General features: G+C 50.4%; 12 protein-coding genes across 12 annotated transcripts; 5 read left to right on the top strand and 7 right to left on the bottom strand.

The window, feature by feature from the left end:
* Positions 1-75: 75 nt before the first annotated feature.
* M438DRAFT_362124 (uncharacterized protein) lies at positions 76-2164 on the bottom strand. The gene is made up of 3 exons (XM_029907558.1): positions 2013-2164; positions 1262-1954; positions 76-1210 (listed from the first exon to the last, which is right to left on the bottom strand). Exons 1-3 carry the CDS (start codon positions 2072-2074, stop codon positions 274-276), a joined length of 1692 nt encoding a protein of 563 aa, XP_029765040.1. The 5' UTR covers positions 2075-2164; the 3' UTR covers positions 76-273.
* A 367-nt stretch (positions 2165-2531) lies between these two features.
* On the top strand, positions 2532-3500 carry M438DRAFT_352047 (kinase-like protein; the record flags this gene model as incomplete). The annotated part of the gene is made up of 1 exon (XM_029906764.1): positions 2532-3500. The coding sequence occupies one exon, from the start codon at positions 2532-2534 to the stop codon at positions 3498-3500; it is 969 nt and encodes a 322-aa protein (XP_029765041.1).
* Positions 3501-4199: 699 nt separating this feature from the next.
* Positions 4200-5373, bottom strand: M438DRAFT_352048 (uncharacterized protein; the record flags this gene model as incomplete). The annotated part of the gene is made up of 2 exons (XM_029906765.1): positions 4200-4328; positions 4450-5373. 2 exons carry the CDS (start codon positions 5371-5373, stop codon positions 4200-4202), a joined length of 1053 nt encoding a protein of 350 aa, XP_029765042.1.
* A 642-nt stretch (positions 5374-6015) lies between these two features.
* Positions 6016-6825, top strand: M438DRAFT_265192 (uncharacterized protein; the record flags this gene model as incomplete). Its single annotated transcript, XM_029900001.1, has 1 exon — positions 6016-6825. The coding sequence occupies one exon, from the start codon at positions 6016-6018 to the stop codon at positions 6823-6825; it is 810 nt and encodes a 269-aa protein (XP_029765043.1).
* A 232-nt stretch (positions 6826-7057) lies between these two features.
* On the bottom strand, positions 7058-7669 carry M438DRAFT_371682 (uncharacterized protein; the record flags this gene model as incomplete). Its single annotated transcript, XM_029908283.1, has 1 exon — positions 7058-7669. The coding sequence occupies one exon, from the start codon at positions 7667-7669 to the stop codon at positions 7058-7060; it is 612 nt and encodes a 203-aa protein (XP_029765044.1).
* Positions 7670-8328: 659 nt separating this feature from the next.
* On the top strand, positions 8329-8961 carry M438DRAFT_352051 (uncharacterized protein; the record flags this gene model as incomplete). The annotated part of the gene is made up of 1 exon (XM_029906766.1): positions 8329-8961. One exon carries the CDS (start codon positions 8329-8331, stop codon positions 8959-8961), a length of 633 nt encoding a protein of 210 aa, XP_029765045.1.
* A 64-nt stretch (positions 8962-9025) lies between these two features.
* On the bottom strand, positions 9026-9911 carry M438DRAFT_371683 (uncharacterized protein; the record flags this gene model as incomplete). The annotated part of the gene is made up of 3 exons (XM_029908284.1): positions 9026-9183; positions 9242-9673; positions 9740-9911. The coding sequence occupies 3 exons, from the start codon at positions 9909-9911 to the stop codon at positions 9026-9028; spliced, it is 762 nt and encodes a 253-aa protein (XP_029765046.1).
* A 641-nt stretch (positions 9912-10552) lies between these two features.
* M438DRAFT_362130 (uncharacterized protein) lies at positions 10553-11821 on the top strand. Its single transcript, XM_029907559.1, has 2 exons — positions 10553-10886; positions 10938-11821. The coding sequence occupies exons 1-2, from the start codon at positions 10845-10847 to the stop codon at positions 11553-11555; spliced, it is 660 nt and encodes a 219-aa protein (XP_029765047.1). The 5' UTR covers positions 10553-10844; the 3' UTR covers positions 11556-11821.
* On the bottom strand, positions 11738-13858 carry M438DRAFT_311572 (glycoside hydrolase; the record flags this gene model as incomplete). Its single annotated transcript, XM_029902474.1, has 3 exons — positions 11738-12562; positions 12621-13186; positions 13237-13858. The coding sequence occupies 3 exons, from the start codon at positions 13856-13858 to the stop codon at positions 11738-11740; spliced, it is 2013 nt and encodes a 670-aa protein (XP_029765048.1).
* A 30-nt stretch (positions 13859-13888) lies between these two features.
* On the bottom strand, positions 13889-14345 carry M438DRAFT_93446 (uncharacterized protein). Its single transcript, XM_029910407.1, has one exon. It carries the CDS (start codon positions 14301-14303, stop codon positions 13980-13982), a length of 324 nt encoding a protein of 107 aa, XP_029765049.1. The 5' UTR covers positions 14304-14345; the 3' UTR covers positions 13889-13979.
* A 755-nt stretch (positions 14346-15100) lies between these two features.
* M438DRAFT_342407 (uncharacterized protein) lies at positions 15101-18730 on the bottom strand. Its single transcript, XM_029904747.1, has one exon. It carries the CDS (start codon positions 18488-18490, stop codon positions 15500-15502), a length of 2991 nt encoding a protein of 996 aa, XP_029765050.1. The 5' UTR covers positions 18491-18730; the 3' UTR covers positions 15101-15499.
* Positions 18731-19108: 378 nt separating this feature from the next.
* Positions 19109-20457, top strand: M438DRAFT_93468 (uncharacterized protein). Its single transcript, XM_029910408.1, has 2 exons — positions 19109-19469; positions 19527-20457. The coding sequence occupies exons 1-2, from the start codon at positions 19284-19286 to the stop codon at positions 20181-20183; spliced, it is 843 nt and encodes a 280-aa protein (XP_029765051.1). The 5' UTR covers positions 19109-19283; the 3' UTR covers positions 20184-20457.
* The last annotated feature ends 282 nt before the right edge of the window (positions 20458-20739 follow it).

Genomic DNA, 20739 nt, shown 5'->3' on the forward strand with positions numbered 1-20739 from the left:
AGTTTCACAACTCCGAGACTCCATGTCGAGACCTCCACCAATGATGGAGTGCTCTGGGTGAGGGGTAAAAGCTTACGGACGGTAAAAGGTGATACCCATGAATCTATAAATGAGGCAATCTATTACAAACATTCAGGACTGCACTCTAATGCATGACACCATTATACACCATTCTATAGCAGCGGATGACCAAGCGCTTCTTTTTATCCGCCCTGCGTTGTCTCTATCTTCTGATAATGTCGTTCATCCCTGAGCCCCGAAGCATTACTCTTTTCAACACAATTGAATCGACTTTCTTCCAATCAGGAAATCCTCGATGACACCAAATGTGGGAGTCACATATACCAGGCCCACACGCTTTTTCTTGTAGAAATCAAAGTTCGAGGCATGATAAGAGGGAGACATCACGACTTCGAGAAACCTGGCAGCCTCAGGAATATCGCACGCTTTCAGGTCAGAACCAAGGTCGACATACGGACTGCATTGCCGTGCGGTTTCTTCCTCATGATTGACAATGGCTTCCAGATAGGCGATGAGATAGTCGGTGTCAAATATTCCCCTGAGGTTGATCTTCCGTAGAGTTGCGATGCAACGTCGTCGGATGGACGAGGTGCGACATCTCTCTGCAATGACGACTAAACAGGTCACGACGCCGGAACCCAGAGAAAATGCTGGTGGTGTGTCTATCCGGTCCAGGCCTTTGGCATTGAAGGTGGTGAGAGTGCTGCGGAACGGCGTATTCGCGACATGTCGGTCGAGGAACTCCTCGCAAAGACCGGTAAAGTACTCAAATTGACCCTCGAAACGATCAACTAACATTGGAGTCTCATCACGCCACGTCTCCATCCAAAAACAGACGCAGAAGAAGAAAATCTGGGTGGACATATGCGACAAAACGTTCTTGTCAGTTCGTGGCACTACTGCAAATGCAGCGTTCCAGGCCAGCAAAGATTGGCGACATTTACTGATGCCTTCGATGAGAGTGTCGTCAACTTCCACAGTGCGTATGGCTGCACGAATGAGACAGTTTCGCTCATCTTCATTCATGCTGTCAAGATCTCTCTGATCGGCCAAAATGTGATAAGTGTGTATGTAAATAGCATCAAAGAAGTCAAAAATCTCCGCTGATATGATTTCGAGGTAAGAACTGGCCTGATCAGGATTCGAGAAGTAAGAAGGCATGGGTTCTTCGCAGATGGGGTAGAGGTATCTATGGAAATTAGAACTGTCGTCAAATTCAGGATGCTTGGATGATACTCACGGATCATCGTGCCCAGTCAAGGTATAATCCGAGTCAAGTCGTACGAAGATCTGTACAAGGACGTCGAAAAGGCTCTTGGGGCAAGGCTTTACGACCACTACATGCCTGTCGTTCGGTGTCCGCGGCCTATCGACCGGACAGCATCTTTCGTGAATGATACGCAGACCAGTCTTCAAGTGAAGTGACGCCATCGCATCTTGCCCAGAGAAAGCTTCGTAGGTGAAGAGTAGTAAGCAAGCCACAAGTACAACGAGCACATCATCATCTGATGTGTTCTGTTGCAGATTGCTGATATACTTGCTTACCAAAGCCAACGATTTGTTATATTGCTGCATTGCAAACTGCCATTGGTTCTGATCTTGCACATCGGTCAACGTGCGGTGCATAGCGGCACATGCTGATGCTGCCGCCGCGATGGCTGGTTGTCGGTAAACCAGATCTAAAGCTATTTTCTCCCAAGGCGTCTCGGTTGCTGATGCACAAGGGAGCTGTATTATTGTCACACGGCGGAAAAAGTCCAAGGCATTGCCCTCATGATCGCTCAGGTGACTGATTGGATTCAATGGGCGGGGACAAATCCTGCGTAGTTGCGTAGTAGAACGAGGAGGCGGTTTGTACCCAGCACATTCACGACCCGCGCGGATACAACGCTGACATTTTGGTCGTGTCTCGTCGCATTTTACATGCCGCGCGCTACAGTACGGCGTCAATAAAGGGTAGTAGGATCTACGGATGAACGACGATGGCTTACAGACAGGTCCCACAGCCTCCGTGGCTTTTGGTATGCGATGCGCGTTTCCAAGCGAGACGCATTTATGCAGAACGCATATATCAGAGCAGAATGAGTAACAGGTAGAATCATTCGAAAACCACAAAATTTCTCATCCTGAAAGTGGATGGCCTTTGACCGTCTTGTTCTTTCCCATCTGGACCATGAAGCTGGAAATAGAGTTTTGCGGAAACGGCCCGTCAGGCGGAGTCGATAGTGGGCTAGCTGCAGTCATGCACGGCGGCACGGCCGTAGTGGCGCAGACTCAGTGTTCGTGATTGGCCGAAAATACGACCAGCATCATCGCGGCCGTGTCTAGGCTAATTGTGTCTAATCCGGATTTGGTGTTATGTTTTCGTACCCATCTCGACGCTTGATGAGAACAACCATTGATGCCTAAAAGAATCTCGAATCCTTGAAGATGACATCTGCCTGGTCAAACTTCCTCCTTGATCGGCTTACAACCTGCGGCTTCTCGAGCGAGACACATCCGTCCAGATAATGCCATCTAAGCAAGACCTTGAATCGAATCACATACAGACGGTTTCACGACTTGCATCTGGAACCTCGGGCCAAGTCTGGTTAGCAGAGAACAAGGAACTGAAAGAGCTTCGTGCACTCAAGGTGCTACGACATGATCAATACTTTGATACTACTGCTATCAAAACTTGGGGCCGACAATTCAGTGCCAAACGAGAGCAGTCAAACTTTGTACTTGGTCTTATCGAATCGTTTCACACCGGGGAGGAAATCATTTTGGTTACCGAATACATGCCTGGCGGAGACCTAGAGTCCTACATCTGTCGACATGGAAAGCTCAATATGGAAACAGCACGATTCTACGCTGCCGAGCTCTGCCATGCTCTGCGATTTATCCACCAACACGAATTCATTCACCGAAATCTAGGACTGGAACACGTGCTGCTCACTGCCAGCGGACACATCCGCCTCACAGGATTTGGGACATGTAAAGACGGCATGGTACACGAGTCAAGGACGACTACTTTCTGTGGTGGTCTTTCGACTGCGCCGGAGATCTTGTTGGACATACCCTACGGCCGGGCAGTAGATTGGTGGGGGTTCGGTATAGTACTGTTCCAGATGCTTGAAGCTGCGAGCCCTTTTCAGGGAGAAGACGTGGATGCCATCTTCGACGAGATCCTGGACGATTCGAAGCCTGTTTATCCGCTCGAAATGCCAGACAGCAGTAGATCGATTCTGCAGCAACTACTGCTTCGCAACCCTGATATGCGCCTCGGGGCAAACAAAGATGGCGTTGAGGGAGTCACTGGACATGCCTTTTTTGCCGGAACAATATGGGAAGATATCGCACACGAGCGTGTGCCGCCACCCATCTCACAGCAACGTCCAAATGCTCAGGAGCCTATGCAAGAGTCGTCAGTCACGTCAGTCACGGACTTTCCACCTGCCGTCGATTGGTCTCGCCTTGATATCTTCAGTGGCTTTTAAGCCACCGGTTGATAATGCTGGTGCTACTGAAAACACCATGTCGAGATCCAGAATTCATGATCGGATGACGTTGTACACAACCTTCCCGCGTGCTGAAATTCGTCATATCGACTCTCAAGTCGCGACGATGCGCATGTTTCCCCCATCAAAATGCACGATGATTTTAACAAAGAGCACGTCGCCTACAGAGAGCGACTATTTGATAGCCTCTCCTTGGGTCTAGCTCTACTTTCGAAAATCATCGTGCATTTCTACACCAGTGATAGTGACAAACTTAGGTACCTCGGACAGCTTCTCAGGAGGAACTCGGTGTAAGCTTCTGGAGCCCAAGTGTTTCATGTTGCAATGTGGCCCTTCGTCGCGAAGGTTTTCGACCAAGTCTACTGTACGGTCCGAAAATCAAGACCGCCAGCCAAGATGCCGAGGCATAGACTCCAATAGCGATCAACGCATACGTCCAGTTTTGACCTCTCTCGTAACCAATTGACTGAGCATCAAAACTCAAGATGACGCAGGCAGCTCCTAGAATGGTGATCTGTAGAATGGCGATGACTGACCCGAAGAGTCGGGAAGATAGAACAGTGTTCATGAAGACAGTCGATCGACTTGCTATCTCTGCGTGCATTTCACACGAGGCTTGTCGCTGTCCAAGAACCTCGACAAGCCGTCTAGGGGTGATTAAATGTCTGTCCTGGTCGTCTACCAAAGGCTCTGACTCTGGACCATGATCTGAAGTAGAGCTCCCGGTTGTTTGTCGGCGAACAGGTTCAGAAATGTTGCTTTCGATGGTTCCACCTTGTCGTATCCATGCGTGTTCTGATATGGCGCCTATTGGCTGGACAAGAAGCACTAAAGGGACTAGCTGTCCAAATCCCCACTCAGATTCTTGGGCTGCGGTTTGAGCTAGATTTTGATATCGAGGGATGACTATTTGGATGGTTCCAAATACGAGTCCAAGGGCAGACAACCATAAAGAGGCAGAGAAAGATGCCATGGCTTCCATAAAAGCGACCAGCGGAATCCAAATGACCAGTAATCCTCGAAAACACCAGAGCCATAGCGCGTTTCCGTCTTGCATATATCTCCTTGCGAAAACGGACAGTGTCTTCGCAATGAAATTTTCAAGCGGCCTGCGAATTGTTCGGTTATACAGGTTCCGAGGTGATACGAAGAGATCGCCCATCTTCCAGACATAGCTGAATATCAAAATGAGGTAACCAATGGGCGCATCGTCATTGAATCCGTCGCCATATGTTTTGCCCCAGAAGCAGATTGCAGGAATGCCCCATCCAGTTGGCTGTATGGTATCCGGCAGTGAGGTATCAGCTTCAGGGCTATAAATAGTGCCCCAGTCATAACTGACAGTCGGCACGAGACCGACGATGAGCATAAAGAATAACACTATCATTCCAAGTAGCCGCCAGGCTCTCAGTCCTTGGTGTTTGTTGAGAAAGGGTCGGAGCAGTGTCAAAGCGGAAAGATGTACTGAGCTTGAAAGCCAAGCAAGGTAGAGGACGATTTGATAGTGGTACACGCTCATCTGTCCTCCGCGCAGACCAACAAACCCGGCGGCCATTATTGCGATACCCGTCACAATTTGCTGGTCGCTCAAGAGCAGGACGATGTGTTGAATTGTTTCGTGTATCCGGGGGTGCTTGTCTTTGCGAGACTTGATGCGCATGATTTTTCTGTCCACGGTCGTTAGGAGCTCATCCTCCAGCATGCCTGTCACGTAAGCGACGAGCACAGCAGCAAAGGACACATAGGCGCTGATCAGGAACGCCAGAATGACACCTTTGCCTGATATATCAGCATCACCCTTGGTGACGGCGCCAGTCTGAAGATATCGCAAGCATTCTTGAGTGGTGACCATAATTGACGCTAGTAGCAGTGAGAGTGGCAGTCAAGTCCGGTCTCCTTTGCCAAAGCCGTGCAGACCCGACACGACAGCTTGTCGTCAGGATATGAATGCGTTCGGTTATCAGTAGGAAGTACAAATCACATCAATGTGCAAGAATGTTCAACACGTGTGCCAAAGTCATGACTACACAAGTCTTCTCGACTGTCAGTCGCCAGGTCCCCACTGATTGCAGTCACGACAAACGTGCGGCAGCTTCCGCTCTGGGTCGTCATTTCTCATGCCCGTTGAGATGAGCTTCTGCTCAAAGCGCTGCGACCAGAAATGCAGAACTAGCTTTGGTGTCGGTGTGCGGCCAGCTGAGAAGGATCAACGCCATCCATCGTATGCCAAAAGGCAAATCCATCGGGGAATCTCCGGCGGTCCCTGCGCCCTCGCCGCCGTTCGTCGTACAAAGAACCCATCGGATCAATTTGTTGGCTTTAGACTTTCTTTACAATTGTTGCTGGAAAAACAGGTCGCTAATGAGCATAATGTGTCAAAGAACGATAAGTATTCATCTTCCATACAATTTCTGCTAGCAGAACTTCGGTTCGTTCATTCTGTCCAACAACGACATTCATTGCACTTCATCCGTCTCGGTCTTCTCACTTCCAGATGGTCCACCTCATACCATCCCATCTGGACGATGCCGACACACTCAAAGCATACCTTGTCACACAGCTCAGCGACAATGAACTCCAAAATTTCAAGCGTGCTTTTGAGAAGGGTGCAAAGGTGCACCTCAAACCTATGATGCACCTTCAAATCACCCAAGCACCTGTGAAATATACGAATGCATCACATGCACACATGCGATCTCAAGAGAACAAGGCTGGGAATACGAAACCATTTGTTGTCATTGACCGGGATGTTGTGGACAAGGGCGCAGTCTGGTATGTGGCCGGTTTTGCTGACGACTTCGATGTGGAGTGCAATTTCGCTGCGAGCAAGAAGGTCCTGATGAAGGCACTGGTCCACACAGAGCATCTAGCAATCTCTCATGTTTGCTGGTCAGAAGGTAACCCCCCAATGGGCGAAGAACTGGAATCCCTAGACGAGAACATCACCCCATTACGCCTAGACTCCGAGCAATCGCAGCCCTTGGGTGCGGACGACGATGAAGAAGAGTTGTGGAGTACCGACGAGGTCGAGATTGTGGCAGAGCATGGAGAATATGAAACGACAACCGACCCCGAGATTCTCAGCAACATGGGTTCCCCGCCTCGTAAGGCAGTCAGACTTGTCCCGGCCATTGCGCAACAAGAGAATCTTATCAGTGATTGGACTTGGCCTGAGAACATCAAAGAAATCTCAACGCCTGATAATGGTCGGCAAAGACTCCCAGCGAGGAGCATCCGTTTGGCGGCCAGGTTCGACCCTCAGGTCCCTAGGCTCCGTTATGAGTGGCCTGAAGGTTCCCTCTGATCAACATGGAAAGGCTGATGGAACTGTTGTAGCATAAAGAACTAGATACATCATTTCATGTAAGTAGCCACAGTTTTCAACCCAACCCCGGCTATTGACTATACATTCAAGCACACGTTCCAAGTAAATTGGCGCGGCCTTTTGTACGCCATCTTCAAGAGAACATCTCGATGCGAGATCCACGAATCCAAGCAATCACGCCAACTGAAAAGCAGAGATCGATAGCAGGTTCTCAAACATACTCTTGCAGCCTCAATCGCTCCAGCATCGCATCTCTTTTCTTAGCTCCTTCTTCACTAATATCACTTCCATTGGACACGCTGTTGTACGTGAACCATCCTTGATCATCGCCTCCGTCTTCCCCTTCCTCAGTGAACTCTTCAAAATTCATGTTCGCGATGTCAAGGTTGCACCACATCAAATAGAACTCATCCCAGGGTACGCGGACCTTGTTGTACTTTCCGCGAAACGTAGATGGGTCATCATAGTACTCGTAAGGAAGGTTAGCAAGAATGCAGGTCTTGCTTTCGATGGCCGCAGCATCAAGTATGGCAAATAGGTGCCCATCGTTCGGAGCACCCGCCTGCACATAATCAAAGCAGTAAGATTCCACGTCCTCTGTGCTTGCACCACTCCATGCATTGTCCGAGAGATCTCTCAGTGGAGGCGAAGTGGGTTCATCATCTTCACTGGCGTTTTCGGTGTAGGGTGCTTTGTCGATTTTTAGCTTGCAAGGGTCGAAGGTCTCGTCGAATCCAGTGTCCCATTCGCGCATGTGTAGGAGAGCCCGGTTGATGGTTTCTATGTCTGCGGCAGGAGCAGTCACAAAGAGAAACGAAACCATGATGAATGTTTGTCAGGTTGGCGTGACTGGGCGAGAGTGATTTCTAAAGAATGAATCCTGATACTGTGCGGTGTTTATGTAAGTTGAAGTAATCACAATGCGGGCTACACTGTTAGGCAGTAGGCACCAGGCCCATTGCGTCACACACGGTGAGGCGTGTACTCAACGCGCCAAAAGTCGCGATGAGACAGCCACCCGAGCAACGAGACTGTGAGTGGAACTCATGTTCACAAGTAGCTTACACCATTCACATGAGCTAGGCACCCAATAGATCTCGCAAGGCAAGTACTCGGCGTAGGTGATCTGAGCAATCTACAGCAACGTGACTGGCTGGCAACACGAAAGGTATGAGCTCTTTGCTGACTCAGCCATAGCTTTGGCCTTGGCCGTCGTCACCCACTCAGTAGCTTGGTCGTGCACCGCGGACTCCGGCTTCGTCGTCTGTTCCAGCGCAATCTCTTTGGTGCAGCGAAGACTAACAGACCGATGTCTCCCAAGTGGGATTTGAAAACCTTCTACCATGTGAGTCAGAACTCGGGTAATGTACTGCTTGCCTCTCTCGCGACGCAATGCGACACACGTACAAATACAGATTCGAGGGAAGGTGCTAGGGCTGTTTAATCCTGAATATTCGAGTCCCATTATCAGCAAGTGTCAACATGTCAAAGGAAACTGCATCCACTGATTTGGTACTATCGGCTACTCCACGCCAACCTGAACTATCGCTGTCTCCATCAATCGATTCCATCAGACCTCAGGACTTCGCTGACGCCCAGCAACACCATAATATGTCTAATGACACTCTATCCTGGCTGATCATCAATGAACCACGCACTCTACTATCTCTCAGGAACAGGTTGGCATCAACAGAAGAGGCCAACGATGCTCCAAATCCTCCAAGCGTCGATCAAAATCACTCTATCTCAGACCTCGTTTCAGTCCAGATGCTACGTATCGAAATCTTTGGCCCTGTCTCCTCCGGCCAGCTTACTCCAACTGAACTCAATGGCGGTGTGGATGGTCCCACCATATCCCCTCTCATACAAGCTTGGCGAGAAGCATTTCGCTCTCTGCCAGATCTGCACCAGATCAGACACGTACAGTTTGACATGTCCTGTCGTGACAAGCATGAGCCAAGACATATCATCCGGTTCCTTCAGGAGATCAGTACTGTGATATACATAAAGGCTAAGAGAAACTTGGGACGTGAACTAGTATTTGAGGTCATCGGATGCGAGCAAGAGAAGAAAACGTGGTTGGAAGCAAGTTTGCCAGGCAAGAGGGCGATGTGAGAAAGAATAGAAGACGGTGAGCAATTTGTTTCCATTGAATTTCTTATCATGGTCCAAGGATGACTTAATCTTCACTCGCGGCAATCAAATCCCTCATGGCTGTCAGCTTAGCCATTCTCTTGTCATGAGTGTTCCTCGAAGCGGTGCCTAATGCGGCCCTGACAAAATCAATACCAATGTCGCTTCTGACACCCTCTGGATTCTCAACGTCCTCGAGGTCGTCTATAGGGTTGGTCAGTTATGAGATCTCGTGTATCACGTATACGGTCGCTAAACGTACACCAACTTTGGTCTGCCTCTGGATGAGGTCCGACATTTGCTACCCAGCCCTGACCAAATGCGTTCAGCGTGGAAGCGACATCTCCATTCTGAGAGTAACGTGCGAGAACAGTCGTCGGTGAGTGGTCGGACAAGATGAACGCAGCGCCGTCTTGGAAGTAGAGCCAGCGCTCCCTCTCGGTCGTTCCTTGCTTCTTGCCGGTCGAGAACGTCCAGTCTACTTGGATAACAGTGTCCTCCATGTCGTCCACCTGAGCATTGGGCCGTTCGATCTCTCTTGCGGCCTTGTCGCCTTCGGGAATGAGACCAAAACCAGTATCGGGACCTGCAAGGAAAGCTCCTAGGCAAAATCCTAGGTACCAGCCACCACGAGCGACAAAGTCACGCATGTCTGCAGCATACGGCTCAGCCTCTTCCCAAGCTTGTTCGAGATCTAGAAAGGACGCTGTTAGCTCAGAAAAGTGACTTGCTTGGATTGGAAATGCAGATCGATACGTACCCGGACCTCCGGGTTGAACAAAAATGTCCACTTGACGAAGGCTTTCGGCGTTGATTTGGACATCTTCGTCTGGCCCCGCAAAGGTGACATTGATGTCGGGATATGCGGACTCGAGAAGGACTTGGACAGATTCAGAACATCCTTCACACCCAGATGTTCCACGATATATCATAGCATTGAGACGGTCGGCATCACTGTCCGGAACACCCTGAGAGGGGCATGGAGCAGCGGCTGCGTGCTGTGCCATAGCAACGATAGTCAAAGGGATTGCTAGAGAAGCCTTCATGACAACGATCGAGCAACGTTGAGATGGATATTGGTGTCAGGTAAGCTTCGAAAACCAATGAATAACAGATTGAATGTTGGTAGGAACTGCTTCTGACTGGTCTCTGGAGTGATATTTATCATCTTCATTGTTAGTCCGATTGAGTGTTGCACCTGATCTTCGCCTCCTTGATGGCAGTAACAACACGAGTCGACACAGGCTACTCGCAGAGTGATTGGCCCTCTTCACGACTTGCAAGCAGAAACGCTTATTGGAAACTACGAACCCGACTGCGCAACAAGAGGGCATGGTTTTGGAGCTATGGCCATGGATTGGCGCAACAGTTCGGCACTTTCATCCGCGCGTTGATCCGACGGGCAAACACCGGTACTGATACCAAATCTGATTGGTTTAAGATACGAGGGCAGGCGCAGCTGCTTGTGGCTTGCGGAGTGTTTTTCGACACGCTAAGGAACCTTGCTCAACATCAATTCCCGTTGAGGCACCACTCACCCATTGTCGTCCGTCTGTCGCTGACTGCTGTGTCTCGAGTTTTCGGGAGCTGGTTTCTGTGTCGTGCTTTCTTGAGAATCATATCTCCATGTTATACAAGTTACGTAAGGAAGGGAAGAGTCCGTGACCCATGTGAACCTATCGCTTAAGTCACGTGGGTTGCTTAGACATTAATTGTTTCCACACCACGACTTTCCAGATTCCTTCAACTCTTCTGACACACTTTACACAATCTCAAAGAATCCTACTGCTCCAAGTACCATCATCAGAGACGCGACTCTCCAGCAATACGCCAGGTCGCAGGACAAAGCCAGCACACACCAAGCAATGTCTGAACAACAAATGTCGACCGGACAGGAAGCTGAGGCGGTACAGGACTTCGCTTTCTCTCCATCCATCACGGACTAACAAATTTCGCAGCAATACTCGGATTTTCAGTCCGCTTCTGCACCTGCATATCATGGTTCTGCTGTCCCTGAACCAGAAGACAAAACTCTTATTGGCCAACACTCATCCATCGAGTCAAACTTCGACCCCGCCATGAGATATCTCGACAAGATCCGAACCAGATATATCACACGACCAAACGTCTACAACCAATTTCTCGAGATCATGAAAGATTTCTATCTTGGCAAGAGTGATGTCGTAAGCACGGTCGCGCAAGTCAACCTGCTCTTCGAAGACGACGAAGAATCAAAACAAGGATTCGAAGGATTCAAGAATGCACTTGGACCCATGTCTCGCGAGCCCGCCGCCTTAGACCCAATGGAGCAGGATATGCGATGGCAGTTGGCGCTCCAAACATCTTCTACTCACCAACAATCATCTCAAAACTCCAATGCCGGATTCGCTTTGGACTATCTCGAGCGAGTCCGGAACAAGTACATTGCCCAGCCTGGTGTTTATGATGAGTTGCTCAAGATCTTGAAGGATTTCAAAATTACGGACAGCGATACTTCAAGCACGGTAGCGCGAGTCAGCATGCTGTTTAAGGAGGACGAGGAATCGAGACGTGGGTTTGAAGCATTTTTACCGTAAAGCGCTTATCGTTTTTGGCTGTCACATATGGATCCAGTAGTTCAATTCTTTGCACATAAGTTAAGGAAGAGTTGAAAGCAGAATGACTTTAGTGCTGTCGAGTTCATCAGTCTTACTCCTCACCCAGACAGACAACCGTTCTTCTCTTTCTGATGCCATTGTAAATGCGCTCGATATGTCGACTATGCAAAGCAAAACATCAGACCAAGTAAGACAGAAGGGACCAATCCCAAACAACTAGACGACAACTTCCTCGCATCATTGGCAGTCTGTTGAGCCGGAGGAGCACTTCCAGTATACGTCGCATTGCCCATCGTCTGTACACCGCCAAACGGAATCTTGAACACCCAGCTATACTCATCACTACCCCTCACAGCATCACTAATAGTCAATTCCAAGCTCCCATTAGCCAGCAGTCTCGAAGGTACAACACTGCCGCTCATATTGCCGCCTACGACGGTGACTTTGTCGCCAGCAACATAAGGCACAGGACTATCCAAGACCAGTGTAGCGTTGGGCGGATACAGCGTCAACATGTAAAAGGCGTCTGGCGTCTGCGTGAAACGGCCTGTATCTCCCTCTTCAGGTGTGATGAACCAGTAAGTTGTGTTGAAGATAGCCTCGCCATGACTTTTGATCCACCTGCCGGCATCTCTCAAATTCTTCTTCTCGATGTCGACGATGGTGCCATTGGCTTGAGGTCCAATATCGAGAAGGAAGTTTCCATTTTTGCTGGTGATGTCGATGAGAGAGGTGACTATAGAGGCGGGAGTGATGTAGGCGGACACAGGGGTTGCTCGGTTGTAGCCGTAGGAGAAGGGGTCCATGCCTAAGTTGCTTTCCCATTTTCGTGTTTGAACGGCTTCGTAGCGAGCATATTCTGGCGTGTCGAAGTCTCCAGGCAGACCACAGCGATTGTTGATCAGGACTTGTTTGCCTTGGGTGGCCATAGAGTTGAAGTATTCGGCAGAGAACTCGGCGGTGAGGTTGGGTCCTCCGATGTCACACTGTGGAATGTGTCAGAAACGTTATTGCATAGATTCTGGACTGCAACAATCTACTCACCCACATGATCTCTGTGCCCATCTGTGCCAGAATCTGCATTTCAGGGAGGATGAGGTCCGAGACAAAATCTTCCACTGCCACGTAGCCTGTGTAAGGAAGTGTCTCATTAGTGTAAGGGTTAGTAGCATTGCCGCCAGGCCAGCCTGCACCATCGGCCTCGCCGAAGCCGTACTTTTTGTAGTCAGGATGGAACCATTCTGGTAGCGAGAAGTAAGTGGCTTTGTGAAGGTGTGGTTGATACTGATCAGCAGCATCAAACAACATCTGCAACAAGTTCTTGTGTGGTACCTGGGCAACACTTGTTCTTTGGGTGATGTTGGCTGGGATATCGAAAAGAGCGTAACCTTCGTGGTGCTTCGAGACTTGAACAAAGTATTGAGCACCTGCATCCGAGAAGAGATCTACCCACTCCTTGGGATCGTAATGCTCTGTGGTGAAGTTCTGGATAAAGTCGTCGTAAACATGGTCAGGCCCATACGTGGCGAGGTTGTATTCGTAGAAGTCGGCAGAGTTCGAGCTGTTACTGCCTTGATTCATATACCACCAATACCATTCGGCATATTGTTCTAGTCCTCGTTAGCTCATCTTTGAATTAAGGACACCTTTTAATGGTTACCTTTTTCGCCAGAGTTGCCCCAGCCAGGAACAGCATAAACACCCCAATGGATGAATATACCGTACTTTCCACCAGTATACCAAGGAGGGCTTTCATGGCTGTATATACTCTCGTAGGTGGCTTCATAAGGCGCAATGCCGAAGACTGCATCAAATGTGGAGCTTGCTTGCACCCCAGCACCTGTCACACGCAAAGTGGCTTCGCCCTTGGTACCAGGCTCTGTTCCGTCACTGTTGACTACACCAATGCGGACAGTGGCTCTATCTCCGGGACGAAGCCTGTTGATGACTCCAGGCTGCACAGTTTCGACACCAGAAGCTTCGACTATGACTTTCACGCTGTTGTTGGCAAGAATCCATTGATGTCCAGTGTTCACAACGATAGCCTCAAAAATCTGAGTCTTGTTCGTGCCTTCCATCCACAGTTGTGTCGATCGTGCCTGCTGTATTTCAAGACTGATTCCAGATCCAGTTGCAGATACAAGCGAGACGGCGAAAATGTGCAATCGCGTCTTCTGTGCAGCGCCGCCAGGGCCAGTCGCAGCACCTGAGGTCACATTCGGCAAGGTGACACTAGAAACTTCTTTCGTCGAGTCGATCCAGTTGATCGATTGGTAGATCATAGAGCGATTATAGTCGACACTACTGTTTGTCAAGTAGTATGGGAAGATGATGTCACCGCCATAGGGATATGGCCTAGCCAGATCAGACTACATGTTACTAGTATGGGTTGATGAATACCACTCACCACGACCAGAAAGGATCAACAAGAATCGGACCTGAAGAAGTTGTGTTGTCGGTGTACGTAACATTAACGTAGCCTGTAGCGACTGCAGACTCAGCAGCGACGAGCATGGAGATACTGGAGTAACGTCCTTGAGGAGGCGTAATCACCTGGCCTTGAGCAAGTACATTGTCGTCGCCAGATTGCTTGTACTGAGGGAACATATAGTTGACACCTGCATAGGTGAAGTTGCTCTCAGGCAAGAATTCAGCAGGGTAGCCAGAATGTATGCCGTCAAAGTCAGCGTCACCGGGTGACATGGCAAAGGCACGATTGTTGAGCATGCTCGAGAGGTCAATTGGTACGGATGAAGCATGGCTGCCGACTTGGTGGAGACCTGCATTCTTCGGGTTGATAACCAAACCTCCCTGACCAAATACATGGGGGACGAGGCCAAGAATGGCAAGCTTCAAAGAGCTTGAAGCATACATGATGTGCGGTGTGCAGCAATGGGAGGGGGAGGTAAGTCGCGGGCCTTAATACTTATGCTTTGTTCTCGAGCAACCTTCTAAATGTCGAACTATGGCTAAATGTATCGGTTACCATGCCCTCACGAGGCCATGTGGTATTCCCTTGGTCGGGTATGAAGCATAATCGAGGTGATCGTCAGAGGCGGGGTAAACAGGTTCATGCGATGATGAGGCCAGGATAGTACGGGAGATGATGGATCGACTGCCACGCTACCTAGGTCATCCCCTCGTATCGGCATTTCAGTCGCATTTGAGAAGCTAGAATACAGGAACAGAGGCGTGATCACTGTTCCCGATCTGCGTGATACAGATGTCGCAGATTAGGCTCATTATGAAAGAGCGAGGGTGTAAGAGAGGAGTCGCGGGGTAATAGGATAACTAAGGTAGGTCTAGCTAGGGCAAATGGACTTTTAAGTTGCATTAGACGGTCGTTAAGGAAGGTGATGCTATAGTAGTTACATCTCGGTGCGATCGCAAGCTGAAAGATAAGTTCTCGGCAATCGGACAAAACATGTGCCGACATGTTTTGGCCTCAGGCATGGCAAGCACTTCCGAGAACACTTCCGAGAACGCTTCCGAGGCTGGGCACATCTGTTGTGGCAGGGTCACCCTGGCTCCAAACAACTCCGATCTCCCACAGTGCATAGAACAAGCAGCTAAAGTTCTTCTTAGGTGATTGCGATATCGTACGACTATTGTGTCCCTGATAAATGCTCTTGTCAGTTTCTGTACGTACAAACGCTGTTGAGAGTAGTGAATATTCGATGGTGACAAAATATCTCAGGAACAAGCCAACGCTCGACCCGTGCCGAGCAGGTTTTAGGATGACGATTGCACTACCTCTAGCTTTGATAGATCAGAGAATCCAGAACATGAGGCGGCATGTCGAATGGATGAACAACCAGTGACTTCCATGATGATGTGTTTAAATCAGTTGTCGCTGACGGCGCGCCCCCTGTGGTTCTAATCCGGCCCAATGCAATAAGAATATTCCGAAACGCAACAGGTACTCAATACTTCTGCCTGACGCCTCCCCTTAGCCCCTCTTTCCACAAACAACATACAGAATGCTCCTCGCACCATTTTTGGACCATCCAAGGCTGAAGTTCTTCATGCACTGTCTCCATGGTGTCCTCTGCCTCGCCAGCCTTCTTCTTTCCCTTGCCCCTAAGTACAGAGACCTCTATCCTAATACCTTGGCTATTCAGCCATGAGGTAAGGTCTTCTAGAACGATGGGGTCGTACAAGAGTATCTTCTCATGCCACGTGGGAGCTTTGTGGTCACGACTCGGAGGCGTAGAACGCACAGTCTTTGTAATTCTAGGGAACAGTGTTACAGCAATGACGGACCACTCAGCCTGAAGCTGCTTAGCACTGCATCGAATAGCCGAAGTCGCTGCGGTGGGAAGGGGTGGTGGAGGCGGTATGTCGAACTCTAATGTTGCTTTCGGAGGTGAGTTGGGTAGCCGTCGCGGCGGAGATGGAGCATGGGAAGCCATCTCTACATCTGAGATTGCGTCGATGTCGAGGTAGTCGGATGAGGGCTCGACGATTGCGGCATGTTGAGAAGAAACACCGGTGACGGCGGGCGCTCTGCGAAGTTGCGATGAGACAGGTAAAGCGCTTGGGCTAGGAGATTTTCGCGGTCGACCTCTTGGTCGTGCTGGAGACGCATGCCTCGGACCGGGCCCTGATTTCGGCGGCCTTCCTCTCGGTTTGGACGACGACAGAGGACTTGGGCTAGACGGTCTCTCTCGCAGCGCCTGCTGGGATAATGGGAGGTAGATCGGCGTTGGACTTGCAGCAGCAAGGAATCGTTGTCTCGCATCCTCTCTGGTAGTAGTTGAAGCATCAACTACCTTTCTGACCATGATAGATGATTTATCCGGAGCTGCGCTGCTTGTCACTTTTCGCGACCGACCACGAGGTTTCTTGTCCGGCGAATCCAGACAAACCACAAATGGTTCAGGTACAGTCTTTTTCGGAGAGACGACAGACTCATTGCTCTCGGGATCGACCATGATTCTACTCATATTTTGGTTTGGGTCACGGGCACCAAGAGCACGCCGAGGGACAACTTCTGTTTCTGGAGTTGTATCCAGGGAGATGATCTCATGCGATGTGGGGACAACGGTTGGTGCTTCCTTAGTTATCGTCAACTCCGGTCCAGGTCTTTCGGCCACAGAGCATGCTCGAGGCGAACCACCAGCAAGTTGATCAATGTCTACAAATCCAGAGTCAGGCGAATTAACCTGATTCGGAGCCGACGAAGATATCGTCAACACCTCGATCGGTGGGTTGCTCTCCTGCAGCTGGCACGGCTCAGAAGCAGCCTTGACATGTTCAGGCAGTAGCAATTCCTCACTCACAAACCCTCGATCACCAGTATCGGGATTTTCGTCAGATGCGAAGGTAGAATCCTCGAAGTCTCTAGCAGCAGACATCCATAGTACTCTGTTGGCTTGTCCAATGGAAAGACTGGTCCCGTGCGGAGCAGATGGCACGTGAGCATAACTGGTCGCATGCAGAATATCCATGTGTTGAGAGGAAACCATCTCTTCGGACTCCTTGAGTGCCCGCTGAAGGTCGCGGAGCTCAGTAGGGGACTCGGCGCCAGCCAATTGACTCGAGCTTCCAAACAGCCATTGTTGTCTCTTCATGTTCTCAGCAGCTGCTATTGGGGAGTCTAGCTTGATGTGGACCTCGGGCACAGTGATTTGTACTTTCTTTGCTCTTTTCCTTTTCGGTGCTGACTTGTCCTCAGCGGCTTTCCCCTTGGGAATTCCGGTTGTTGTGAAAGTCGTGGTTTCAGCAGCAGGAAGAGTGGCAGAACCAGCCTGTGGTTGTGGGAAAAAGTCCGAAATCAATTTGGTCTGATCCTCGTTGGCATTGACGGGTTGCGGGAGGTAGGCAGCTGTGGCAAGAGCGGTAATGGTGAGTGGCTTCTTCTTGGGGGCCTTTGGCTTCTTAGGCGGTTTGGGCTTCGGCTCCTTCGGCTGTGTATCCTTCTTTTTGCGCTTCTTTGGTTCTTCCGGCGCAGCGACATCAACAGTGTCTAAACGTTTGCGTTTGGTGGTGGCAGCATCGCTCGAGTTCCGAGACAGAGATGGAGGCGGCCTTGGGTTGTCTTCTTGATAACCAAAGTCGCCCATCAGTTTCGTGAAGTCCAACGGCGCCGAAGTTTCAACCGCAGCGTCCTCATCCACTTGAGCGTCTGCTGGACCAGGTTCGGGATCGGGCGAGTTGTCGCTACTTCGCTGGAACGATGGAGGTAAGGCAGATTCGGTCGGTGGAGTCCAGTCTCGTCTACGCCTGGGGGCTGCATCAAGATCGAGTCCCTCGGTCAATGTTTCGGCCTGTACAACGGGTTGTGCAGCAGGGCCCGATGCCTCTGCGACAGGAAGAGCAGACCCGTCGGAGACCGTGGTCGCATCGTCGGAGCTTGGCTTTGTTTTGGCTGGAGCCTTTGTTTTCCGAGGCTTTGGTGGCGGCTTTGGCTTCTCTACGGTGGCATCGAGAGCATCTGTAGACTCGATAGCCTTCTTTCTCCCTCGCTTTGCGACTGGCTTCGTTGTCTCCAACGCATCCGCTGTGGTTGTAGCAAGTGTCGTCGCATCTTCAATGGCAGGAGCCTTCTTCGGACGACCTCTTTTGGGAGCAGGAGGTGCCTCTGACGCGCCTTCCTGAACATCCGTCGTGGCAGCCTGTCTCTTGCGCGCTTTGGGTTTTGCAGTGGTTTTGTCTATATCGCCAACATCCGATACTCCATTGGCGATTGCCTTCTTGCGAGCTCGCGGTTTGGGGGGAGCATCGTCTGGGTTGGCTGCTTTTTTTGGCCGTCCTCTCTTTGGCTTATCAGGAGGGGCAATTGCTTCTGGCGGCTCGCTGTCGTGATTGCTCTGCAACTCAAGGTCGGCCAGTACAGATCTAGCAGTGACGAAGCCCCGGGGCCGCGTCACGGGCTGTATGTCCGACAAGGACGGCAGCGAAGGCGAACTCATCTTGATCTTGTTGTGGTCACAAGCGCGGCGGATCGAGCCTGACGTCGTCGCAAGTGCCAGGCGCAAGACGCCTACATGTCTGAACCGGCTGGCAATCTTCAATTCTCTCCTACGAATCGACGTGCAGCATGCTCAAAACACCATGCATAAACTGTCGCGTGTGTAGAGGGCCGTACCGCGCAAAGCAAGGCTATCTTTTGCATGCTCGGGCAGAAACAAGTCGCGCGTGCGCTAGCTCGCTTCACACGCGTCGTCTCGAGCTCCGATGGCCATCCACGATTCAAAAAAACAACCGTCACCGTCACCGTCATCCGGAGCCCCCTCCACTGTGTTCACTAATCTCCGCTATCCGCTTAGAAAGGTAACCTCTCTTGCCGACCGCCCTATTGTACAACTGTTGCTCGATCGCCCTCTGCCACTAATGCTTCCTACAGCCGCCTAGAACTGCCCTGCGCATCGATCGAGACGTCGAGAACAGATGGGATCCCTCGAGATCTTCCTTTGCGAATTCTGGGGGAGGCAAATCACAATTTGTAGCCCTTCTCGAAACTCCCACCACTTCTCTGGTTCCAAAAAGTCTGTGTTCTTTTACTTCGGCCTGCACCAACGTCTAGCCGCATGCCCCATTCCGCGCTACTCATCTTAAATACATCCGTTGTCTGTCACCTATCTCAGCTACTTTTCGTCTTCTTTTCTGTCTGCCCTATAAGGTGCCTTTCACCTATTCATGTTCCGCTTTGCCGCGTAGCCAGTAAACTACTCCGACAACTATCTGGTATGCCTGTACGCAGCAATGAGCCACGAAGACCACCAATCCTTTACTCCTGCGGTGGACCCCTATCTACCCAATACAATTTCTCAGCTTGGTAATCCCTCTGGAGATTCTACTGCAAGTCCATCTCGGTCATTGGGCTCTACACGAAAACGAGCGCCATTGGCCAGTGTCGCCTGCCAGGATTGTAGAAGACGAAAGACAAAGGTTTGCCGTCCTGGTACCGTGCCCTCAGAGACGAGCCTTTGTTGACCAGCGCAACAGTGTGATGGCAAGAAACCTGCTTGCAGTAACTGCACCAAACGAGGCGTGACGGCCTGCACATATGACCTGGAGCCAAACCAGTCTCGAGTTGCTGCTTACAAACAGAAGATCGAACAGCAAGCGGCTCTGATCAAAGCATTGGAAGAAGAGATACAAATGCTCAAGAATCCATCCTCACGGACAGAAGCCACGGTTGGAGCGTCAGAATACGAGACGTTTCAGTCTTCGTCTAAACATTCTGGTGGAGTTCCAATGCGGTTTTTGTTAAACCCTGCTCCTGAGCCAAATCGATTGTCCTCTGGCCATAGTGTAGACGGACCTGGATTACCTGCGCCCGAACCAGCGCCACCTCCTTTGGCGGAGAGGATCAGGAGAGACGCTGAACATCTGGATCGTGTGCGCACCCTCGAGGAGGAGATCCACTTGATGAAACAGTTGATGTCTTTCACCAATGGACTGGATGACCGGGACAAGGCGAACCAAATGGCCAGGGAAATCGAGGTTCACGGTATCTCGGATCCTCTCCTCCACGAGGCTCAGCATCTGTTCGCCTCGCAAGTAAGGAGATCACCTCTTGCAAACTTACAGAACAAAGCCAAAGCTGAATATCAGCAATCCCCTGGACGTGCTGCAGAGAGTTCACGACCAATACCATAAAGACCTGGGCCTTGATAGAATATTAAATGATTAGACGAAAGGCTCGGCAAGACGATGCCACAAGTAAGAGATTTACCCGACCGTGCATAGGAAATGTCTCTGGTCGAAGTCTGTTCAATATGACAGTTTGCTCAGACATACCAAGTATTTGCATGTGAATCCGGAAATCCTGACCTGAGTGCGGACAGGGTGTGAAAAGATCAGAAAATCGAGCCTCAACTCAAGAAATTGACCTCGTAGATTTCGCCAATCGAGCCGGGAACACGTGGACAAAGACTGATCAGAGATAGTCCTTGAGTTTAAGCGGATGATGTTTGATGTGCAGTAGGACGGAGGAGTCCCCGGGACGCCAAGACCAGGTATGACATGTTGGTAGCGATCGGCGGATGCGGGCTCAAGTGGGAAGGTCGCGCAACGGCCTATCTCGAGCTCGCAGGCCGAATGCAACAATGGCGCGCTGCAACATCCCAATGATCGCACTCGCACTCGCACTGGACAGTCTCTCTTCTAGACATACACACATCTCTTGAGGAGTTGGCGCGTTGACGATGAAAGA

The sequence above is a fragment of the Aureobasidium pullulans genome, assembly GCF_000721785.1.
Source record: "Aureobasidium pullulans EXF-150 unplaced genomic scaffold scaffold_2, whole genome shotgun sequence".
NCBI classification, from domain to species: Eukaryota; Fungi; Ascomycota; class Dothideomycetes; order Dothideales; family Saccotheciaceae; genus Aureobasidium; species Aureobasidium pullulans.

Excerpts from the sequence above, each read along its gene's own strand:
- M438DRAFT_362124 (XM_029907558.1), bottom strand. The coding sequence starts at position 2,074 with ATGCGTCTCGCTTGGAAACGCGCATCGCATACCAAAAGCCACGGAGGC. Across the intron at positions 1,955-2,012 it reads GGAGGCTGTGGGACCTGTCT|CGCGCGGCATGTAAAATGCG; the intron begins GTAAGCCATCGT and ends GCCGTACTGTAG. Across the intron at positions 1,211-1,261 it reads TTGACTGGGCACGATGATCC|ATACCTCTACCCCATCTGCG; the intron begins GTGAGTATCATC and ends TAATTTCCATAG.
- M438DRAFT_93446 (XM_029910407.1), bottom strand. The coding sequence starts at position 14,303 with ATGCTCAACAATCGTGCCTTTGCCATGTCACCCGGTGACGCTGACTTT.
- M438DRAFT_362130 (XM_029907559.1), top strand. The coding sequence starts at position 10,845 with ATGTCTGAACAACAAATGTCGACCGGACAGGAAGCTGAGGCG. Across the intron at positions 10,887-10,937 it reads CCGGACAGGAAGCTGAGGCG|CAATACTCGGATTTTCAGTC; the intron begins GTACAGGACTTC and ends CAAATTTCGCAG.
- M438DRAFT_93468 (XM_029910408.1), top strand. The coding sequence starts at position 19,284 with ATGAGCCACGAAGACCACCAATCCTTTACTCCTGCGGTGGACCCCTAT. Across the intron at positions 19,470-19,526 it reads GTAGAAGACGAAAGACAAAG|TGTGATGGCAAGAAACCTGC; the intron begins GTTTGCCGTCCT and ends CCAGCGCAACAG.
- M438DRAFT_342407 (XM_029904747.1), bottom strand. The coding sequence starts at position 18,490 with ATGAGTTCGCCTTCGCTGCCGTCCTTGTCGGACATACAGCCCGTGACG.